At 38.9% G+C, this 22,115-nt stretch overlaps 1 protein-coding gene across 2 annotated transcripts in view; it reads left to right on the forward strand.

The window, feature by feature from the left end:
* Window positions 1-20,323, forward strand: part of trp (transient receptor potential) — a 180,520-nt gene extending 160,197 nt beyond the window's left edge. For both annotated transcript variants that reach the window (XM_067762985.1, XM_067762984.1), the window contains 12 exons: window positions 7,904-8,105; window positions 8,397-8,573; window positions 8,697-8,931; window positions 8,996-9,148; window positions 9,213-9,358; window positions 13,676-14,043; window positions 14,123-14,480; window positions 16,243-16,462; window positions 16,560-16,734; window positions 16,802-16,962; window positions 19,116-19,273; window positions 19,348-20,323. In XM_067762985.1, the coding sequence (XP_067619086.1) occupies window positions 7,904-8,105; window positions 8,397-8,573; window positions 8,697-8,931; window positions 8,996-9,148; window positions 9,213-9,358; window positions 13,676-14,043; window positions 14,123-14,480; window positions 16,243-16,462; window positions 16,560-16,734; window positions 16,802-16,962; window positions 19,116-19,273; window positions 19,348-20,154 (3,160 nt within the window). In that variant the 3' untranslated portion in view covers window positions 20,155-20,323. The remainder of the gene's footprint in view (window positions 1-7,903; window positions 8,106-8,396; window positions 8,574-8,696; window positions 8,932-8,995; window positions 9,149-9,212; window positions 9,359-13,675; window positions 14,044-14,122; window positions 14,481-16,242; window positions 16,463-16,559; window positions 16,735-16,801; window positions 16,963-19,115; window positions 19,274-19,347) is intronic.
* Window positions 20,324-22,115: the final 1,792 nt, after the last annotated feature.

Genomic DNA, 22,115 nt, shown 5'->3' on the forward strand with positions numbered 1-22,115 from the left:
CTGTTGCAGTGATGTGATTCGCTTGCTATGTTCTCATCACCATCCATTATTGACCCATTTCTTTGAAATATTTAACGTAAACGACATTACACAGAGCTTTTGTTGTTGGACACCACACTCGTACATTTAAAAACTGAATGCACACAACAACAAAGCTATCCAACAATTGAATAGTTGGCAAGTGAGAGCATCAGTTTAATGTTTGTTATTATTTTTGCTATTGTTTTTGTGTTTGTAACTATTGTTTATAGTTCTTACAGTCAAAATTTCTCGATTTTGGCACGTTTCCTCTTTTGCGCGTTTTATTTGCATTCCAACCACTGCTACTAACTCCATATGCACACAACCTACGAATATGCGAACCCTTGATTTTGAATAAATTTGTATAATTTCCCGTATTGTTGCCGCTATTGTAGGCATTGATGTCAGCTCTTTGGTGTTGCCAGCCACACACAATCAAAAATAATATTGTGTTGCAATAATCTGAATTTTAATGCGTAGTCCTAAGCATAATGCAATTCCAATAACAAAATAGGTAGGTGAAAGCCTCATGAATTTAAATTGATATCATAATTAACTGGTGCTTAACATAATTAACTGGCCCTTATTAAAAAAATAATATTTAGGAAGGGTTTTATTTGTATGTGTTTAAGGAAATCAATGTTTTGGCCATTTCGGAAAGATCCGGAGTTTTTGCCTCAAAAACTCGCAGATCGTTCAAAAATTTTCAGGAGTAGCTCTTTGCTGAGGGATTGTCCCTCGTTCACTTACTCCAGGGAGGATTCGAATCTAATCCCGGTCTTTGGATTTGGTACTGCTGCGTCTGCTGAAAAGAAATAAAAAAATTAATTTAAAAAAAAAAGATGAAAAGAAATAGAGATACATAAAATGGTCACACTTTTGTCTGTATATCTCGCGCAAAGCGTAGTTTCACCTGGGGTTAGCTCCTAATAATCGTCGCGAATTCAATTTCTCTAAATCATTTGTGTTGGCAATCCCGACCACCAGTCGCTACCACGCCTCCTGACCCTCACACCATATGCCAGCACAGAAGCTATAGGACTGCGACTTCGAACTCATATGTGTCTTCGTCGACGCCACTTTCCTAGAAGATCTAGGTGTAGTTCCGAAGACTTTCTAACGGATGTTTTTGTCGCGCTATGCTGCCGAGCTATACCAGAGAAACACCTTGAAACGTTAGGGAGTGACTATTCGCCAAGGATGCCGCCCTCGAAATCATAAGTCTAAGTGGATGTCACTACGTAACTCATGGGTAAAAATCGTATAATCCTTGGCGCATCTACATAATTAAAATTTTACAAGGACCCTGGATACAATTTTTAAAATGTAGACTAAAGTTTGCAGACGTTTGTGTTCACAACATTAATCTAAATAGGCTTCGTTAAATCAAAACGATATTTTAGAATGGATGACCGCGTAGCTTCAGTTTTCAGACTAGTTCGACTGTCCACTACGTGTGTGCTACTACGTTTCGACTGTCACTCTGCTTTTGCTTCACCACTTTGAGTGTTCTTGCGAAGGATAAAGCCCCACCTGGTAAATACGTAACGTGTAGTTGATATTTAAACTTGGTTGATAGGCTTTAATCAATGTGATTCACTCCAAGGGACTAGTTTTGGATAGAGCCGCCAACTTTAGGAAATGTCAAGCCGGGAGACTTGGGTGTTGAAGGATGAAGTGTGAAAATCAAAATTAACATTTCAGACGCTATTGTATAATTTCGCAAATAAATAACAGATGTTCGAATGTAAGCCCAAGTGATTTTTCAAACCCTTCTCATACGTACAAACATATATCCTCAACTTAAGTATGAGCTAAGAATCATTTCAAAGGAGTGTTTATACCTCTAGAACCTACTAAAGGATTTTGCATCACTGATTTCGCTTATTCCTTCATCCAATCGCAATGTAATTTTTTTTTTTAATCGGCACCTTTTTTGAGTAATTTGCTTTTTTTAACAACTTGAGGACAATTTGAAAACATGGTCGCCTTGGGTCATTTTATTTGAATTCATTTTTCATTATTAATTTTTTGAAAAAAAAAAAAAAAAACCCAAATTGAGCATATAAATTTATTATACAACTTTTCTTTTAGTGTTTTGTTTTAATAACTTGGTGGTTATTGGGTGATGCAAAGTCCGAGTTAAGCTATCATCGAAAGCGCCTGTTATTTTAGTAACTTATAAACAGTTAGAAAGAGTTAAATTTCGCAATTAGTTTCTTATAACTGGCAGTGATGCGCATCCGCTGATACCACTTTCGACCATATCCGACCAATTTTCGACATGAACAATAAATGGCCTAAACAATCATAAACGAGTAGAAAATATAGTAACGCGCCGGACGCCGCCGCCGCCGATATTTTTGACATTCGGCGGCGGCGTGCGGAAAACGACTAAAATCGGCGGCGTATATCACTAATAAGGATATTGTGGTTTTCATGTTGATTGTTGGTGGTCTTTTGCAGTACAAGCTAGAAAATGGCACCATTATATTACTAGCCCAATCATTGCGGGAATGAATGAATATAGCTACGTTAAGGTTTCTAGGTCATCAAGGCCTTCCTCTTCCTTTCCGCTAATGGGATTACTTTCTGAACTGGAGGATCAGCGTAATCTTTGTGCTTTAATTCGATGCACTTCGTTTACATCTGCCCCAAAACTTATACAGGTCATCATTTAACATCCATCGGTACACGCAGTTGCCGGGCGATAAATCTTTTGGAAAAACGTTTGGCTTGAATACTAAAAGGAACATCCCATCTCCTCTCGACACCTTCCATGACTATGAGCCAAATATCGGGAAATGTAAGATTAGCGACTTTTGGAGCACGATTTGTTTCATCTTCCATTGTTTTCGCTATAAATGCTGGTTTCTAAACAGATGATGTCTTTCACAATTTCGTGTTTATATCCGTCGACGTTGACGTGGCTAGGATGGCTGGCATATATCTTGGATGCCAGCGAAAATGTTGTCTTACCCACCCTCACTGAAGCTTATACTTTTTCACCTAACTATCTGATCTGTAGAGGACAGAACTCACGGCCCGTTTGTTAAGGCCAATGAAATCAAATTTTATCACTTCGGTTAATATGTACTCTCCAGCATCACAGTAAAAAACAGACACTGTGGGTGGTCGCCTTGTCTGAAATGTTGTTGGCTCGGAAAGATCCCTCCCGATCCATATGGAGCAGTTGCCTTTGTCTCGGCTGCTAAAGAAAGAGGATCCGCCACGGGTAGATGACAATTTGGTTGAAGAAGCTATAAATTGCACTGGTAACCCACGAAATAGTTGCGCTATAGGGCATACCTATCACTGGTATATTTTAAACTCCTTAACACGCTGGGGGAATGATGCATCTTTTTCGCCTTTAGATCACCTAAATTGACTCATTTTCTAAGTGGATCTCGTCAGATGTGACATATTTTCGATCAGTCTTTGCTATTTGCAGTTGCTACATCTCGCCGCTCTTGACGGAAATTTTAATTGTCGATTTTGGCTTAGGAAAATTTGTTCCAAAGTGAGCGTGATCAAGTCCCTAAATAATTCACATTTTACTTTAGCAAAAATCCCAGTCAGTGTGACCAAATTATTTACATTTAGGTATATGTGTTCCATATAATGGCCCGAATAAAATTTCCAAAAAGTGAGTGGTGCTACGCTCTCTGTTCGGAAAAAGTTTAAAGTCACTGTTTCTCCGCAATTATTTGAAGCAGATTTTTCTTATTAGGTATATAGATTCTATACATAAAGGAAATGAGGAACGCAGGTAGAGAGGATTGAGGTAGGAGTGAGAGCAGAAGTGATGATGGTAGTGATAGTGGAAGTGGTACTTGCACTGGTGGTGGAATGAGTGGTGGTAATGGCGGTGGTAGTGGCAGGAGTGGTGGTAGGTGTAGCGATGTTTAAAGGGTAGACGCAGTATCACATCAGTTTCGATATCCTACAGGAAATATGTTTAACTCAATTTCGAAATAGTTCCTATAAATACCCGACATTTAACTTAAAGCAATTGTAACATGATTCCCAAATTATACCGCAATAATTCTTAATTGATTTGAGGATAGTTTTAAAATGGATCTTCAAAGCAAAATAATTCCCAATTGTTTTGGAGATATTGCCGAAGTCATTCTGAAACAATATCAGAATAGTTCCGATGTGCTACAGAAATTATCCTTAAATTAATCCCGAAATGGTTCCAAAATATACCCAACATGTATCTTAAAACAATCCCAAAGGGGTTTTCAATTATCTAGAAAAGAATTTGAAACTACCAGCAATAATACCGAATTGATTAGAGAATAATTATAAAATGGGTGTAGCAAGCAATTTAGAACTCAACCGAAAACAGCTTCACATATTCCAACTAAAGTCTCAATTGTTATAAAATAAACTTGAGATAGTTCGAAATAGTTCCGCAATGATCCTTAAGGCAAATTCGAACAGGCTCTGTGCAAAATAAATAATATGTTCAATAAGAATTCCGGAAATGCTTCCAAAATTGCTTCAATAAGAGCCATAAAATAATCTGGATATGATCCCGAAATAATCCCACAAACCGTGCTGATTGATGACGACTCAATTGCCGCGTTCGCTAGGAAAGTAGCAAAGGTCCCAGAAAGCTTTTAATTTTTGCCAAGAGGACGGAGTGTTATTTTGCGCAAATTTCTGGTAACACTATGGATCCATCCATTCAACTTGAGATCTTGCCAGTTCAACATAATCGACCTCGATAAGGGTTGACACTGCTCCCATGTTCACAAACCATTAGATTTCGATCAAAATATATGACCAAGATACCAAATTTTATTAATTCAAATCAAATTGTCCCGTCGGCTTAAGAAAATTGGTTTTCAGGGAAGAAAAGTTCGACCTGCCCTCTTTTCAAAAATACTTACACCGCGACTCATATAAAACCCATAGACCGACCATTATTGATGTAAGAAATAAAATAATTAAAAAAAAAAAAAATTTAAGTCAAACGGTTTTATTGAAAACAATACTTACATGAAATAATAATAATACCAAAAGCTAGAAAATAATTAGGTAGGTCCTAGGTACTAGTCATCACGCTCCTCATCAATCTAGGGCGTTGATCAGACAATTAAATAAAAGCGTTGGGCGCGTGAAATTTCTAAAAATGTAAGGCGTAGCATAACCTGATTACGGTTCAGTTGGTCTTAAATATGACTACCAATAGAAATTTTACGCGTCCAACGCTTTTATTTAATTGTCTGATCAACGCCCTAGATTGATGAGGAGCGTGATGACTAGTACCTAGGACCTACCTAATTATTTTCGAGCTTTTAGTATTATTATTATTTTATGTAAGTATTGTTTTCAATAAAACCGTTAAACTTAAAAATTTTTTTTTTTAATTATTTTATTTTCAAGTTTTTAGTCTTTATTTAATTGCCTATTATTTCTCATTTTATTTAGTTCATTTAGTGACTCATTATTACAAGGACTCTTTCCTGACAATTTGCTACAATCTAAGTCCTCAATACATAACCCTTCCAAAGACTTTACTCGACTCTGTGCCACGTATGCTTGCCCCCTCTCCAACTCCAAAATATTTTGGTGTCACTTCTACCGGACTATATGAAATATGGGCCAAATCAGACATTATAGGTCGCTTTCTATTCATGTATCTATCATGTGTTCCAAATATGGTCCAAATCGGACCACAAATACGATTTTTTTGAATATCTCGATCTTTGTGCCACCTAGCGGCGATTTTTTTCATAGGTCGCTTTCTATTCTTATATGTATTATGTGTTCCAAATATGAGCCAAATCGGACCACAAATACGATTTTTGTGAATATCTCGATCCTTGCGCCACCTAGCGGAGATTTTTTCGTAAGTCGCTTTATATTCTTGTATCTATTATGTGTTCCAAATATGAGCCAAATCGGACCACAAATACGATTCTTGTGAATATCTCGATCCTTGCGCCACCTAGTGGCGTTTTTTTCCTATTATTGCATTGTCATCGGGTTCTAAACTATATTCCAAGTTTCAAGTTTGTAGCTTATCGGGAAGTTTCAATTACAAAATTCGCTCACAGCGGCCGTGCGGCCTGCCTGTCAAGTCAACCTAAATAAAACCCTTTAAAATAGTTATAACTAGCAGACCCGTCAGACGTTGTTCTGCCCTAAATTTGGTCTATCTCCATACATTTTAATAAGCTTTTTCCGTCTAGCTCTGCACCCCCCCCCCCCCCCCCCCCCCCCTCCACACTTTTTCTTAATCCTTTTATTCACTCCTCCCTCCGTATTTTCGCTACATCTATCTCTATTTTCATCTCACTCTATCTCTTTCTAAGTCTCGTTCTCCTTCTCTCTTTTCTCTTCTCTAAAGTTTTTCTCATTCTTCTTCAACCCTTATTGCCAGGCAAATCGAATAGGACGTATGTAAATAGTTATGTGGGTATTATTAATTCATGTGTTTATTTCGGCTTCGCATGCACATTTATCAGTTTTGCCAGGTTAATGCAACTAAATCGAATATCACAATGAAAATTACTTTAAAGCCCTCAGCCACAACTTTCATAGGATATCCATATTACACACACATTCTAGGGGTATCCGGATCCAGGGTTTGCCCATATCTTGAGACCCTAGTCAACCAGCGGAATAAAAATTACTCTGTGCTAAAGCACTCATCAACAGCTTCCATTTGATACACATAATGTAAAAACACATCCTAGTGTTACCCTGATGCACGTTTTGGCCTATATCTCGAGACCCTTCACAAATAGGTATGAAAACTACCCTGTACTAAAGCACTCATCAACAGCTTTCATTCGTTATCCATATTCTATAAACACATTCTAGGGGTACCCGCGTCCACGTTTTCGCTTATATCTCGAGACCCTAGTTACCCGCGGTACGAAAAATACCCCGTATCAAAGTACTCATTCGATACCCATATTGTACAAACATATCCCAGGATTACCCACGTCCACGTTTTGATCTCAAGACCCTATCCAGAACGGGATAAAAATTAGCCTATGCCTGTCTCCTGGTTCTAAGCTACCCCTCCACCAATTTTCAGCCAAATATGTTCATCCGTTACTTGCTCTTCAATCACTCTTTATCTATTAAAAAAAAGCGCATCAAAATCCGTTGCGTATTTTTAAAGGTTTAAGCATTCAAAGCGACATAGGGACAGAAAAGGCGACTTTGTTTTATACTATGTAGTGATGTACATCCATACATACCTATAAACCTACGCCCGAAGTTAAATAACGCAGCGAATGCTATATATGTACGTATGTATGTGTCGCATCAAGCCTCACTCAAAAGCAATTAGCGCGGACAGTTCACAGCGAACAAACAACACACATACGCATTTTTGGATAAAAATGTTACTTTTGTTTAAACAACTTGGCTGATATAAGAAAGGAATCAAGTATTTTTTTTTATGCAGATCGAAGGCAAATATTTCAAAGTTTTACTGAAAATTAGAATTTTTGAAATCCATCCATCCGTTTATGAGTTATAGCTGTGTAAACAAAAATTTTATGATTTTTTGCTACATTTTGGCAATTTGCCACGCCCCTATAATATATATCTTCAAATTACATTAACTGTACCATCTCACGTAGCTAAGCTTTCAAATTCAAAAACCCGTTTTAAAATCGGAGTATTCTGTGTGAAGTTATGTGCATACATGGCTTTAGCGACTTTATTTTATAAGATTTAAATTTAAATAAAAACCTAATTGTTCCCAAGGAGGCAGTGATCCATTACACTAAAAAAATAGGTCCAAACTATCAGCTATTTGTGTTCCAAATCTAGTTCAAATGTATCTCCCATTAGCTCATTAGTGATGATCTTAAACCTGTATAAAATACTGCCTTCAATCTCCTTCCCACAGATGCGGTTGCGATGAGTGCGTTACCTCCCAAGAAACCGATTCGTTGCGACACTCACAATCTCGTATCAACGCCTACCGTGCTCTATCCGCCAGCTCACTAATTGCGCTCAGCTCACGCGATCCCGTTTTAACAGCCTTTGAACTCTCATGGGAGCTAAAAAGATTGCAAGCGATGGAATCGGAATTCAGAGCGGAATACACGGTAAGTAATATACTTAATGGAAACATAAAAGCAAAACAAATTTATAAGAAGAACAAAAGAAACAACAAGAAATTCATAATAAAAAGCAAGCCAAAATGAGATTAGCACAAATAAGCAATTGGAATGAGTCAAGACCTTTGATGTTTTTTGCCAATTTTGGGTAAAAAACAAAAATTTACAAATACAAATTCATATATCCATATGCTAGCATTATCTACTTGCCTATTTACGAATACTGACAGTTATTGTTGTTGCTTGTGTTTTTGTTGTTGTTATCTTTCACATGCACAGGAAATGCGCGTGGGTGTGCAAGAATTTGTCTCATCATTATTGGATCACGCACGCACTTCCACTGAATTGGAGGTAATGCTGAACTTCAATCATGAACCAACGACTGATATTTGGATGCCAGGACAACGACAAACTTTAGAACGTCTAAAGCTAGCCATACGCTATAAGCAGAAAGCGGTAAGTGCACTTAATTTATGCACTACAAATTAGAGCTATATATGTATTTTGTGTAGTTGAGGTAAATCAAATTTTGTCACTCAACATCTTCACCTTCTCTCCCCTTCTCCTATTTGATTTCAGTTTGTGGCGCATCCAAATGTACAACAACTATTAGCAGCCATTTGGTATGAGGGTTTGCCTGGTTTTAGGCGTAAACAAGCATCACAGCAAATAATTGAAGTAGTCAAATTGGGCGCAATGTTTCCCATTAATAGCATGAATTATTTGTTAGCACCAGAGTCTGAGGCGGGAAAATTTATGAAAAAACCATTTGTTAAATTTATATCGCATTCGTGCTCGTATATGTTTTTCTTGAGTAAGTGGCATTGATCTTGGTTTAGTTGATTGCAATTAATGTAATTTTCTCTTCTTTTTTGTAGTGCTTTTGGGCGCTGCCTCATTACGCGTAGTCGATCTGACATTTGAGTTACTTGGCTTCCCTTGGATGTTGGCTATGTTGGAGGATTGGCGCAAGCATGAACGTGGCTCTCTACCGGGTCCCATTGAATTGGGTATTATCACTTATATTACAAGTAAGTAGGAATTAAACTTTTTTTGTTTAGCTTAACCAGTAAAGCTATTTTTTACGTTCACAAGGTTTAATTTTTGGCGAATTGAAAGCTCTTTACTCTGATGGCTTATTCGAGTATATTATGGACCTATGGAATATTGTGGATTTCATATCGAATATGTTTTATGTTACATGGATATTATGCCGAGCTACTGCGTGGATTATAGTACATGTAAGCTATGTATATTTTTATACTCAGCTGAGCAGAGCTCACAGAGTTTATTAACTTTGTTCGCATAATGGTAATTCGTAACGGCATAAACTGAAAGAGATATAGACTTCTATATATCAAAATGATATGGGTGAAAAAAGAAATTCATTTAGCCATGTCCGTCCGTCCGTCTGTAAACACGATAACTTGAGTAAATTTTGAGGTATCTTGATGAAATTTGGTATGAAGGTTCCCGGGCGCTCATCTCAGATCGCTATTTAAAATGAACGAAATCGGACTACAACCACTCCCACTTTTCGATATCGAAAATTTCGAAAAACCGAAAAAGTGCGATAATGCATTACCAAAGACGGATAAAGCGATGAAACTTGGTAGGTGCGTTGACCTTATGACGCAAAATAGAAAATTAGTAAACTTTTGGACAATGGACGTGGCACCGCCCACTTTTAAAAGAAGGTAATTTAATAGTTTTGCAAGCTGTAATTTGGCAGTCGTTGAAGATATCATGATGAAATTTGGCAGGCACGTTACTCCTATTACTATATGTATGCTAAATAAAAATTAGCAAAATCGGATGACGAACACGCCCACTTTAAAAAAAAAAGTTGTTTTAAAGCCAAATTTTAACAAAAAATTTAAAATTTTTACAGTATATAAGTAAATTATGTCAACATTCAACTCCAGTAATGATATGGTGCAACAAAATATAAAAATAAAACAAAATTTCAAAATGAGCGTGGCGCGCCCTTTCTCATTTAATTCGTGTAGAATACTTTTAAGGCAGGTGCATAGATTCTGTGACAGTAACAGCTTTCTGTGAAAATGGGTGAAATCGGTTGAAGCCACGCCCAGGTTTTATACACAATCGACCGTCTGTCCTTCCGCTCGGCCGTTAACACGATAACTTGCTCAAAAAACGATATATCTTAACTAAACTTAGTTCACGTACTTATCTGAAGTCACTTTATCTTGGTATAAAATGTGGCCGAAATCCGACTATGACCACGCCCACTTTTCCGATATCGAAAATTACGAAAAATAAAAAAAATGCCATAATTCTGTACCAAATATAAAAAAAGGGATGAAACATGGTAATTGGATTGGTTTATTGACGCAAAATATAACTTTAGAAAAAAACTTTGTAAAATGGGTGTGACACCTACCATATTAAGTAGAAGAAAATGAAAAGTTCTGCAGGGCGAAATCAAAAGCTCTTGGAATCTTGGCAGGGAAACTGTTCGTGGTATGACATATATAAATAAATTAGCGGTACCCGACAGAAGATGTTCTGGGTCACCCTGTTCCACATTATGGTCGATATCTCGAAAACGCCTTCACATATACAACTAAGGGCTACTCCCTTTCAAAACCCTCATTAATACTTTTAATTTGATACCCATATTGTACAAACACATTCTAGAGTCACCCCTGGTTCACCCTTATTGCGATATCTCGAAAAGGCGTCCACCTATAGAGCTAAGGCCCACTACGTTTTAAATAATCATTAACACCTTTCATTTGATACACATGTCTTACAAACACATTCCTGGGTTACCCTAGGTTCATTTTGCTAAATGGTGATTTTCCCTTATTTTGTCTCCAAAGCTCTCAGCTGAGTATGTAATGTTCGGTTACAGCCGAACTTAGCCTTCCTTACTTGTTTAATGTACAAAAATCTTTGCGGAGGAACTCTCAATGTAAGCGTAAGTGAAGTCATTACACTGTACGATTATGTGAGAACATTAAAAGGCGAGACAAAGCCAGGCAAAACACGGAATGGAAAGGAAAGGTTACGTTTATTAAGGGTGTGTTATCGACGAGGTACAGACAATTTATCCCTTTGTATCAAAGTGTAGTATATTTGCTATCGATAACAAAGGTTTGCTATAGATTTTTCATCAACGTTGAGTTGAGATATAGATTTTTTAGATTTATCGATTTGTTATCAAAATGTTATCGATAAATTGATATTTTTGAAAGGTTGTCAATATATTATCAAGAAGCTATTGCGAAGTGATCGGTAAGTTATTAAAAGGCTATAGAAAATGTATCGATATATTACCAAAAATTCATGGATTTTTTATCGCGTTGCTATCATTTTTTGTCAGCCTATTACCGAAAAGTTATAGATTTGTTTTCAAAAAGTTGTTATCGAAAATTTATCGGTTATTAATCGAAAAATTTTCGATTTTTTATCATTAGTGTATTGGATATTTAAAGATATGTTATCAAAAATGTAACGATTTGTTATCTAAAAGTTATCGATTTTTTATGGGCGTGCTATCGCCCTGATGTAAAAAAGTTATGGATTTGTTGTCGGAAAGGCATCGATTTATAATTGGAGTGTTACAAATTTGTTATCGGCGTGTTATCGATTTCTTTTCTGAAGGTTATTTATATTTTATTGATAACTTTAAGATTTCTTATCGGCTGTTTGTGGTATGACAATGTTGCTAATTCCACTCGGCCTAAAAGAGGAATTCTCCCAGCAGCGCAATTAAGCCTTAGTTTCATTTAAATAAGTTATGTCCAATTAACTCAGTGCTAGCAACAAGCAAAGCTTAAAGCGCAATGTGGCAAGAAGAAAAGCAGGCTGTGGGAACATACAACAGCTCAATTACCCAAAGCGTGATTCAACAAGGTTTTAAAGACGGACGGAGTTCCAGTGGAGTGGAAGGCGAGACGCAGGAACTACCCAAGGGTATGTAGTGGATGACGTCAGTGTGGGTATGAAATGGAGAAGGATATCCTTGTGGTATGGTACTCAGGTTAATTCCCGCTGCTCTAGACATTGGCTGAAATGAGTGTACGTTGGACAACACCCGTATATAGTCAGATTTGGGAATCAAACACGCGTCTTCGATGTATTCTCCAAAACTGAAACTTTATTTCAAATCATTCTTTACACAAGTTATACTTAAAACTTAGATTACGCTCTCTTAATAATAAATAACCGTAATTAAAACTAAATGGAAAGTTAAATGAATGCTCTCTAAAGTTCATTCTCTCTGTTTTTATTTTCTCTCATAATTTTATAAAAACTTAAATATATGTATAATTATATATATGTGTACTTATGTACACATGCTGCTTATGTATGTACATATACTCATTATATCACTATATGCGCTGCTCAAAAGGGATGTTTGGATGCTTTGATCACAAATTTGTGCTACATTTGGTACTGTGGAAAACCAAAAAGAGGAAAAAAGAAGCCCAGGTCACGAGGCTCGACTTTCAACCGCCATTTTCAAACGCGATTTTCAGGGCGCTGTAATTAAACGGGCTATTGGAAAAAGAAGCTCGGCCTTAGATCTCTTCGGAGGTTATCGCGCCTTACATTTTTTTTATTGGAAAAATATGTTGAAAGATAGCGGATTGCACCTCTTCACCCATAAACATGTAGTCACCAATGTAACGGCCGATATTTCATCGTTGTGGATACGGGCGATCCGAGGCTTGTTGGTGTATTTCATTGGAGTATGGTTTCTCGTAGCGGATCCCAAGCCCAGCGCACAACCCGCTCAGCGGGGGTGAAAATATTACTTGCACGTTTATATAGCGAGCCGCTTGCTCCAAGACAGACGCCCACTTGCAGCCGCAACTTGAGGTGTACAGACGCTGCCGATGAGATCCCTCTGGCTAGCCCTTAAACTTATTATGTCAGAGAAGCCTAGCTAGGCGATAACCGCTTAGACGGTTAAGCGTCAATTAAGTAAGTAAGTAAGTATACGGGCGATGTCTAGCCCATCTTCTCTAAGTTAGGGCAGAGAACACTTCAGTTTGAAGCCACTTTCTCTGATCTGATAACTACATCCGCTTCTGCGACTGTCGCTTTATACATAATTTATGTCCTGCCAGAAAGAATTGGCTGACATATGCAGATAAGCGCTGAGGCCAATCGCGGACGAGATAAGGAGATATTTCCGCATATTTTCAATATCGCCACACCAGCATACAAAACAAACAGGTCTGAGCTCTGAGGGCACCTCGGGTAAGTTTAAGCATGATATCATCAAAAACAACAAGGCCATCCTACTTATGACCCCGTTAAGTTTTGGTAACCTTAGTTTATCTTTAGGGCCAGTAAGATTTCGTTACGGTAATACGAGTTACGACATTACTTTTTATATTAGTCCGTTAATGTAACATTCGGAACCTGCTTTTTAAAAGGATTCTCAAGGAGAACTATAAAACCCAGAATCGCTGCTTGTTGGTTGAATAATTTAATTAATATATAACTAACTTAATTTGTTTAACAATATTTGTGTGTGTAAAAAATTTGCATTCAAAGAATATTGCTTATTTTTATTCCAGCGCGATTTGTGGTATCGCGGTATTGATCCTTATTTTCCACGTGAACATTGGCATCCCTTCGATCCTATGCTACTTTCCGAAGGCGCTTTTGCTGCGGGCATGGTATTCTCTTACTTGAAATTGGTTCATATATTCTCCATCAATCCACATTTGGGACCATTACAAGTTTCGTTGGGGCGCATGATTATCGATATCATCAAATTCTTCTTCATTTATACTTTGGTATTGTTTGCATTCGGTTGCGGTCTAAATCAATTGCTTTGGTACTATGCTGAGTTGGAAAAGAATAAATGTTATCACTTGCATCCAGATGTGGCTGATTTTGATGATCAAGAAAAGGCGTGTACTATATGGCGACGATTTTCCAAGTACTTAGATCCTACTTATACACAATAGATTTTGGAACATTACCTACTTATCACTTACTTCTGTACTTCTCCTTCTCAGCCTCTTCGAAACTTCACAATCACTCTTTTGGGCTTCATTCGGTTTGGTCGATTTGGTGTCGTTCGATTTGGCTGGCATTAAGAGCTTTACGCGCTTCTGGGCGTTACTCATGTTCGGTTCATACTCGGTGATCAATATTATTGTACTTCTCAACATGCTTATCGCTATGATGTCCAACTCGTATCAAATTATTTCGGAACGCGCTGATGTTGAATGGAAATTTGCACGCTCTCAACTTTGGATGAGCTATTTCGAAGACGGTGGCACTGTTCCTCCACCATTCAACATAATGCCATCGGTAAAGCTATTGCGGAAAACCTTGGGACAAAAAGGAACAAAGCGGACGAAAAGTTTTATGGTAAGTACAACTTATGACGATTTTAATTGACAAAGGAATGTGAAGGCAATAATTGTTGTAGTAGTATTTGTGTACATGTATGAATGTTGAATAAATTTTGAAAAAATTTAACGCTTTTCACGGTAGCCCGTTTAAGGTACCGGAGTGACTCGGGAATTTTCTCGACTAAGTGCTGTCATTTCAGTGTAATCCCATTTAATTCGTCCCTCCAGCAAATTGCTATACCTCGAGCAGATCCTTGCTGCGGGGCTGCTTCAAACTCTCCTGCTCTGGGAAGTTGTTGAACCCAACCTCGGTCCAGAGAGCTGGGTGTGCTCTGTTTAGAACGCTCAGACGCATGTCAGTGTCTCACGGAGTTTTTGGGCTAGATTCCAACATTAGTCTATACAGTATATTCTATGAAACTTTTTTACACCTTACTGTTCCCGCTCTAGGACATCCCGTAGTTTGCGCCTTTTGCGACTTTGTGACGATCTCCGCGCTTCGTAATACTGCACTCAAAATGTAAGGGGTTAGCTTGGAAGATTACGGAGATAGATGACTCCATTACGGAGGCAAATGCACGTCTGCTATGAAAGAGATGAAATTTATGTCAAGTCTGCTCTACAGACTTGATTCGGCTATAATTTCGAGAGGAAGCGGATGCGGCCCTGCATTTATCACCCACCACTCTGTGCAGTACAATCTATTTGACTATTCCATTTGTGGCACTCCAACTGACAAGTTGACAATGTAGGATAATGGCGGATCAAACAGACGGAATAATGGACGATCAAAGAGACGACACGATGTTCTATACAGTGAATGTGAACACCGACACAAGTGTATTAGGGTTGTCGTAGCTCGCCAGACATTACCATCTCTTGCGCACGACCTGTCAACTGCGTCAATTGGCAACCGATTCTTACATAGGTAACTGAACAAGTGTCCATACTCCTCTCGCTGGAGCGATCAGCAGAATTCATGATATCTTAGCGCCACACTTTCTGCAACAACAAAAAAGCTAATTGGGCTGTCTATACAGTATACACAGGTAATCTGTTTTCTGCTCTCCCATACACGTCTGCAGTTCGTCAAGGAGAACGTGAGTTTCGCAAAATTACTTAATCCGCGTAGGCCCTGAAATCAGGAACACAAACTTGCGCATCAGACTTCTCAGATTTTGTGGAGTATTACCGATGATTTAGGTACTGTCACGGGAACAATTTGATATGATCACGTCGATCCTTCTTGTTCTGTGGTTAATAGTCGCCTCTTAAAAAATAATATTCTCAGCCTCTTAAATAGCTGGCAATAGGCTGCCTTGTTTCCTCTGTTTCTTTCTTTATTCAAGTCACAAAATAAGTGAAAATTTAAAAACTGTATTTATTTAATAGAACAGCAATTTGTTTTTCATACCAATTCTCCATAACCTGCCTCACTCAACAACAACAATTTACACTCCAATAAAACTCTTTACATAGTCGCTTGGACTTGATACCCGTAATGTTGAATTGAAATAAATTACTGGTTATTAATCACAATTTTACGTTTGAGAGGGGGCGTGCCATGTCGCACTCAGCTTGACCACAATGCTGGTGGGCTGACGTCAACGCCGCAGTGTGACATGGCAGCCAAATACAACATTGGGCGCCAATCGAAAATATTATAATCTTTTTTCACCGATATCAAACAGCATGAATGATTTGCTTTGATTCACTCACTCAGCCACAATTACTAACTTTCCTCATTCACGCATACTCTTGCTTTCTCACTCTCGCAGCGCAAAACTAAGGACCGAGCACAGGCTTTGCATGATAAAGTAATGAAACTTCTAATTCGACGTTTCGTCACTGCGGAACAACGACGACGCGACGACTATGGCATTACAGAGGATGATATCATTGAAGTGCGTCAAGATATTAGCTCTTTACGTTTCGAACTGTTGGATATTTTCCAAACGAATCAATTTAATGTACCCGATATTGAGAAGAAAACAGCAGGTGAGTAATGAAAGTTTGTCACAATGAGAATGAAATGATATGCCAGTGCATATTCCCCTCGTTGAAATTTAAAATATTTATTTTGATGCGTTCACAGCTGCTGCCGCCGGCACTAAGAAGGGTAAAGTAATGGAACGACGTATACTTAAAGATTTCCAAATCGGCTTTGTTGAGAATTTACAACAAGAAATGACCTTAGGCGAAGAGGGTGGCAAAGATATCTTCTCATCGTTAGCGCGTGTTATTGGCAAGAAGAAGTCGCTGAAGTCGGGGTAGGTGTAGGCTGAGGTGAAGTGTGAAATCTCCAAGCGCTACATTTGTTTCTAATTGTCTTTCCAGCGAAAAAGACTGGAACGCAATCGCTCGTCAAAACACAATGTCCGCAGATCCAATAGGCTCTAAACGTTCATCTATACAACGACACAGTCAGCGCAGTTTGCGGCGCAGGATCATCGATCAAGCGAATGACGGTCTCAAGATGAATCAAAATCAGTTGATCGGTGAGTTGAGTTTGAAGACGAAGTTGCAACTCTAGCTTGTAATGAGGTTCCGTTGAAGGCTGTGGTAGCATCCAGGCAGTCTAGAAGCTAGAAGAGACCCAATTTTTTTTTAATAATTCTTCATTGGTTGCTATTATTTGAGTAAGACATTCACACACCCCATTGCGAAGAGGTGTAACTAGTTGGGATGATAAGGAGATAAGCGATAAATGACTAAGTCGTCGGTTGGAAGGTAAGAGAGGAAGCAGTGAAGTCTGCAAATGGTGCTTGGGCTACGGAAGGATTGGGAAACCGATGACTGAAGCCAAAGTTAATCGGTGTACTTAATCCGTTATGAAGAGTTTTAACTCCTCAGGATGATAGGGAGATGAGTTGTATATGAATAAGTCTCTAGTAAATGAGCAGTTTATCTGCAAATCGGTAGAGTGAACATGACTGTTGTTGGATGGAAGGTGGTGAATGCTAAAACGTTGAATGAAAGAATGAATGAATACTGGTCCGCCATTAAATGATGGTGAACCATGGACAGGTGATCAGTTGATAATGAATGGTTAATTCTGCAGAGTCGGCCGGTTGGTAATGAAACGGCAAGTGTTTTATTTATACCAAGATCAGCTGAAGATCGGTGACTGATGAGCCGTTGTCAAAATAAACAATGTATAGTCGAAGTGATATGAAAATCGGCCACCATGCACCTTTAAAAGCAGATCTGTAAACAATCTCGAAACATTTCTGAAACAATCCCAAAAAAGTAGCAATTTTATAGCGCAACAATCGCGAAATTAGTCGGAGCTAATCTTAAAATGATTCATAAATGTTCCCGTATTAATATCGAAAAAGTTCTTAAATTGTTACTAAAACAAACGAGACATAAGCTGAAATAGTCCCAAAGCAAGTATGGAAACTATCCCAATATCCCGAAATAGTCCGAAATTATCTAAAGATAGTCCCAGAATAGTCGAGAAGTAGTCCCGGACTGACGACAAGATATTGCAGAGACAGTCCAAAGATGATCCGAAGACAGTCCCGAAGGGATTCAGAAATAGTTCCAAGAAGTATAGCGAAATATGTTTCTGCTATTATCACGGGAATTACTTTATATTCAGCTTCTTAGACCTCCACATAGATGCCTCTATAACTAACATATTAATTTTCATGGGTCTTGGCAAAATAGATTTTGAGTCTTTCTTAGGGAGAAGAAGAGGGGGGTGACGGAACTTTAATTTTAGCTTAGACCTCGACTAATAATACCCAAATAAAAAAATACTGGTTTAGACCAATTACAATCAAATATTATAGAGACTGCTTAAGGGAGGAAAGTGATGGGGAAGGGTTTGAAAAGGGAGGGGTGTCGATACTAATCACTTTTCAAAAAGTGGTCATATTTTGCATTTGTTCCCCGTCAAATAGTGTATACAAAAATTTCCGGTTGAGAAGGCTTGGCGCTGCAAACTTTTTACTAAAACGCTTAGACTCCGGCCCATTTTCCACAATTTATTTGATCTCATTCATGAACAAAACTCAATATGCATGAACTAAACAGCAAATTTCATTGGTCAAAGCCAAATTGTCTGAGAGTTATTAAAAAACAAGTTGTTTCCGGTGGAAGTAGGTAACACTGCCACGAAAAAGTGCTTGCACCCTGAATCCTTAACCAAAATTTAAACGACTTCTGTATTAAGATTAAGACCCCAAATGTTATTGATCCAAGTTAAATTTCTTCAGACTTATTTGAAAATAAAATGTTCCCAGTGGGAAGAGAGTGGCACTACCCACTCATGTAAAACTGCTTGAAACCTATCCAATTTTAGACGATTTAATAGACCTCACCAAATTTTATTAGCCTAAGCTAATTTTTCTGAAAGTTACATAAAAACAAATTGCTTCCCAGTGGGAAAGTCCATCTTTCCAAAGTTGTTTAGACCTCAGCAGCTATAACAATTAAAAACACCATTAAAAATTACTGTTTCCAGGGGGGTATGCCCCATCCATCTATTGTAGTAGTGGTAACCAGAGGTGCAACTATTGGTTATGCTACTGAAGCAGTCTAGCGGCTGAAGGTGTAATTATTTGAGATGCTACTAAGATCAGAACTAGGAGCCTAGAAACTATGAGACTTTAAAAACCAAAAAGTGTTTTCTCCCTTCTTTCAGAATACAATCCCAACTTGGGTGAAGTGACACGCGCCACACGTGTCGCTTATGTCAAGTTCATGAAGAAAAAGCTGGCCTCCGATGAACAGGGGGATGCAACGGCTAACGCAGATGGAGCTTCGACAACTGCTTCTATCAAAGATGAGAAAGCTGGCGGAGTAAGTATTGCAAAATTATGGATCTAATTCTGTATACATGCTACATCTTTTGATTTTTTTTTTCTCGCATACAGTCAAAGAAAGTAAAACCGGATGATCAAAAAGCCGCTGGCGACGGAAAGGCTGATACTGGCGCGAAACCAAAAGACAGCAAACCTGGTGAAGGTAAACCCGCTGCACCTGCACCACCTGGTAAACCAGCAAATGACGCTAAACCTAACGAACCAGCAAAGAAAGATGAAACAGCTAAACCTGCTGCAGGCGCACCAATGAAACCAGCGCCTGGTGTTGGCAAACCCGATGTCGCTACTAAACCAGTTGATGCTACAGCAAAGAAAGATGGCGGCGTTAAACCAACTGGTACTGATGGCAAACCTGCTGCTGCCACTAAACCAGACGACGCCGCCAAACCAGCTGTTGCCAAACCTGGTGAAGCTACAAAACCGGATGCTGCTGCCAAAAAAGAGGACGCAGGCAAAACAGAAGCTGCCAAACCAGGCGCTGCATCTGCAGCAGGAGTCACTACGGGCGCTACAAAGAGTGCTGCACCAGGTGCACCTGCGGACGCTAAGCCAGATGCAGCAACAACTGCTGGTGCAAAATCGGCAGACGCAACCGCTGCAGCTACAAAAGCTGCTGGAGATGCTGCGGGCGGTAGTGGCGGTGGTGCAGCAGGTGGTACGGGCGCAACTGCTAAAACGGATGGCAAAAAGGCTGACGATAAAAAGGGAGATGACAAGAAAGCGGACGAAAAGAAGCCGGAAGATAAGAAACCAGCACCGGCCAAACCGGTAATTAAAGTTGGTCAGAGTAGCGCGGCTGCGGGTGGTGATCGTGGTAAATCGACTGTGACAGGACGCATGATATCCGGTTGGCTATGAAGCGAGCAACGTTTATGTTTTTGTATGTGATTTATAAGCCACCGATTAAAGTAGTTCAATGAGTCTTCTAGAGCACATACATATGTACATGCATTCTTATATAGTGAGCTTTGTATGCGACAAATAAATTTATATTAAATTGAATTCAAATAAAATTTGAATAAAAAAATTTTGTTGAATATAAATTTTTTTCTGCTATTTCGGATTTCAAATGTGACATGAATCCTGCAAGAATTTGTCAATCAAACAGATTTATTATGTTATTTCAACAGAAGAAACGCTGTTGATCTCAAGTTAAGAATATTCTGTAAAAATGACACATTCTCAAATCAATGTAGGTAATTTTTCTGTTGAAAAAACTGTTTTTATTGGTAGTTTTAACAGCGAACAATTGTGAATGTTATGCAAATATATCACTTTGTTTTAAAGAGAAACTTGAGCTCACGACGTTCACTGCTTTGGTCTTATGACTATCGTGCCACAGAAATATTTGTCATATCAACAGACACTGTTATTCTAATGTTGACAGAGGTTTGTTACATCAACAGCTTTCATTGGTACATAGTTGACAGACAAGAGCTGCATGGCCATCGTGGGATTCAGGGGGTTATATATCCCTTTGCAGCGCGATTTATAGCTTCTTCAACCCAACTGTCAAGTTCCTAATGGAGCTAGGGGGAGGGTGGCGGGATGAGTAAAAGCTTGACAGAAATATCGGTTTAATTAACCCGTGATTCATTTGATTTGCCCAGATTTTATTCCAGCGTACAAGCCAAATTCTATGCTGCTGTGCATCATAAGTGGGACTATAGGGCTGTTTCCAGGCAGGGGCGTATTTGAGCGGAGCCTTCCTGATGACAGGTCTCCTCGGATTGTAACGGTGACAGCAAACGGCGCTATTGTAGTGTAGGGCTATTTTCCTATAATTAATACTAAACCGTTTTGTCTGGCAGGTATTAATACGACCAAGATTGTTGTATCAAAGAGTTATAATCTCGATAAACATGATGAAAAGAAGAACCGAGAAAAAGTAAGTTAATTCAATCAATGAATCGGACCTACATAGCGAAGGAAGCGTGGACCTAGTGGGATCAGTGAAAGAGCGGGAGCCGAACTCGGCCACAGAGGAACAGCTGAAAAGTGTATCAGGCAAAGAGAGCAATGACGCCCACTTACAGTAGCAGACATCATTACGTATTTATTTCCCATCGCTTGTGATACACGCTCGGCCCAACCTGTGAGGAGAGCGAGCGCTTGGCGCGGTTGCTGAGGTATTAAAAGTAGGTAGAAAACAGTTTGCTGACAAGAGCTTTTTCGCGAAAAACCTTCGCTAGTAGAATAAGGATAAGGATGGAAATTACCAGTTCCAGGGACATTTTACAGTCTATGCGTTATACAGGATTGAAACTATAGCACAGAAGGACCCCAATAGCTAGAAACCAGCTACTCCGAAATCTGCAAGTCAAGGAAGGGAAGGAAAGCGGGATCGCTATACTAATAACAGCCAGAACGGATGTGGAGGTGGGTGATAAATTAAATGAAGGTAACGTGACGGTTCCGACTTTCTCGAAGAGCCGAAAGAGAGATAAAGCTGTGACGCCGGCTGTCCCACAGAGGAAGAAGGACGCAGAGAATTAGCCTCTCAGTGTTGATTGATCGTAACGTCGGTTCGATTAAAATGTGTAGATGGGACGTTTCCTAGTTTCATGATCAGAGTAATGCGGGACGAACCGAATAAGCCTCTTTCGACATTTCTTTCGGAGGGTTGGGACATTTATTTCGGAGGAAGAAGGACGTAGGGAATTAACCTCTCATTGTTGATTGATCGAAAAAGTCGATTTGATTAAAATGTGTAGATGGGACATTTCCTAGCTTCATGATCAGAGTGATGCGGGACGAACCGAATAAGCTTCTTTCGACATTTATTTCGGAGAGTTGGGACAATTTGGTTAAGTTGATTG

The sequence above is a fragment of the Eurosta solidaginis genome, chromosome 1 (genome assembly GCF_040869045.1).
Source record: "Eurosta solidaginis isolate ZX-2024a chromosome 1, ASM4086904v1, whole genome shotgun sequence".
NCBI classification, from domain to species: Eukaryota; Metazoa; Arthropoda; class Insecta; order Diptera; family Tephritidae; genus Eurosta; species Eurosta solidaginis.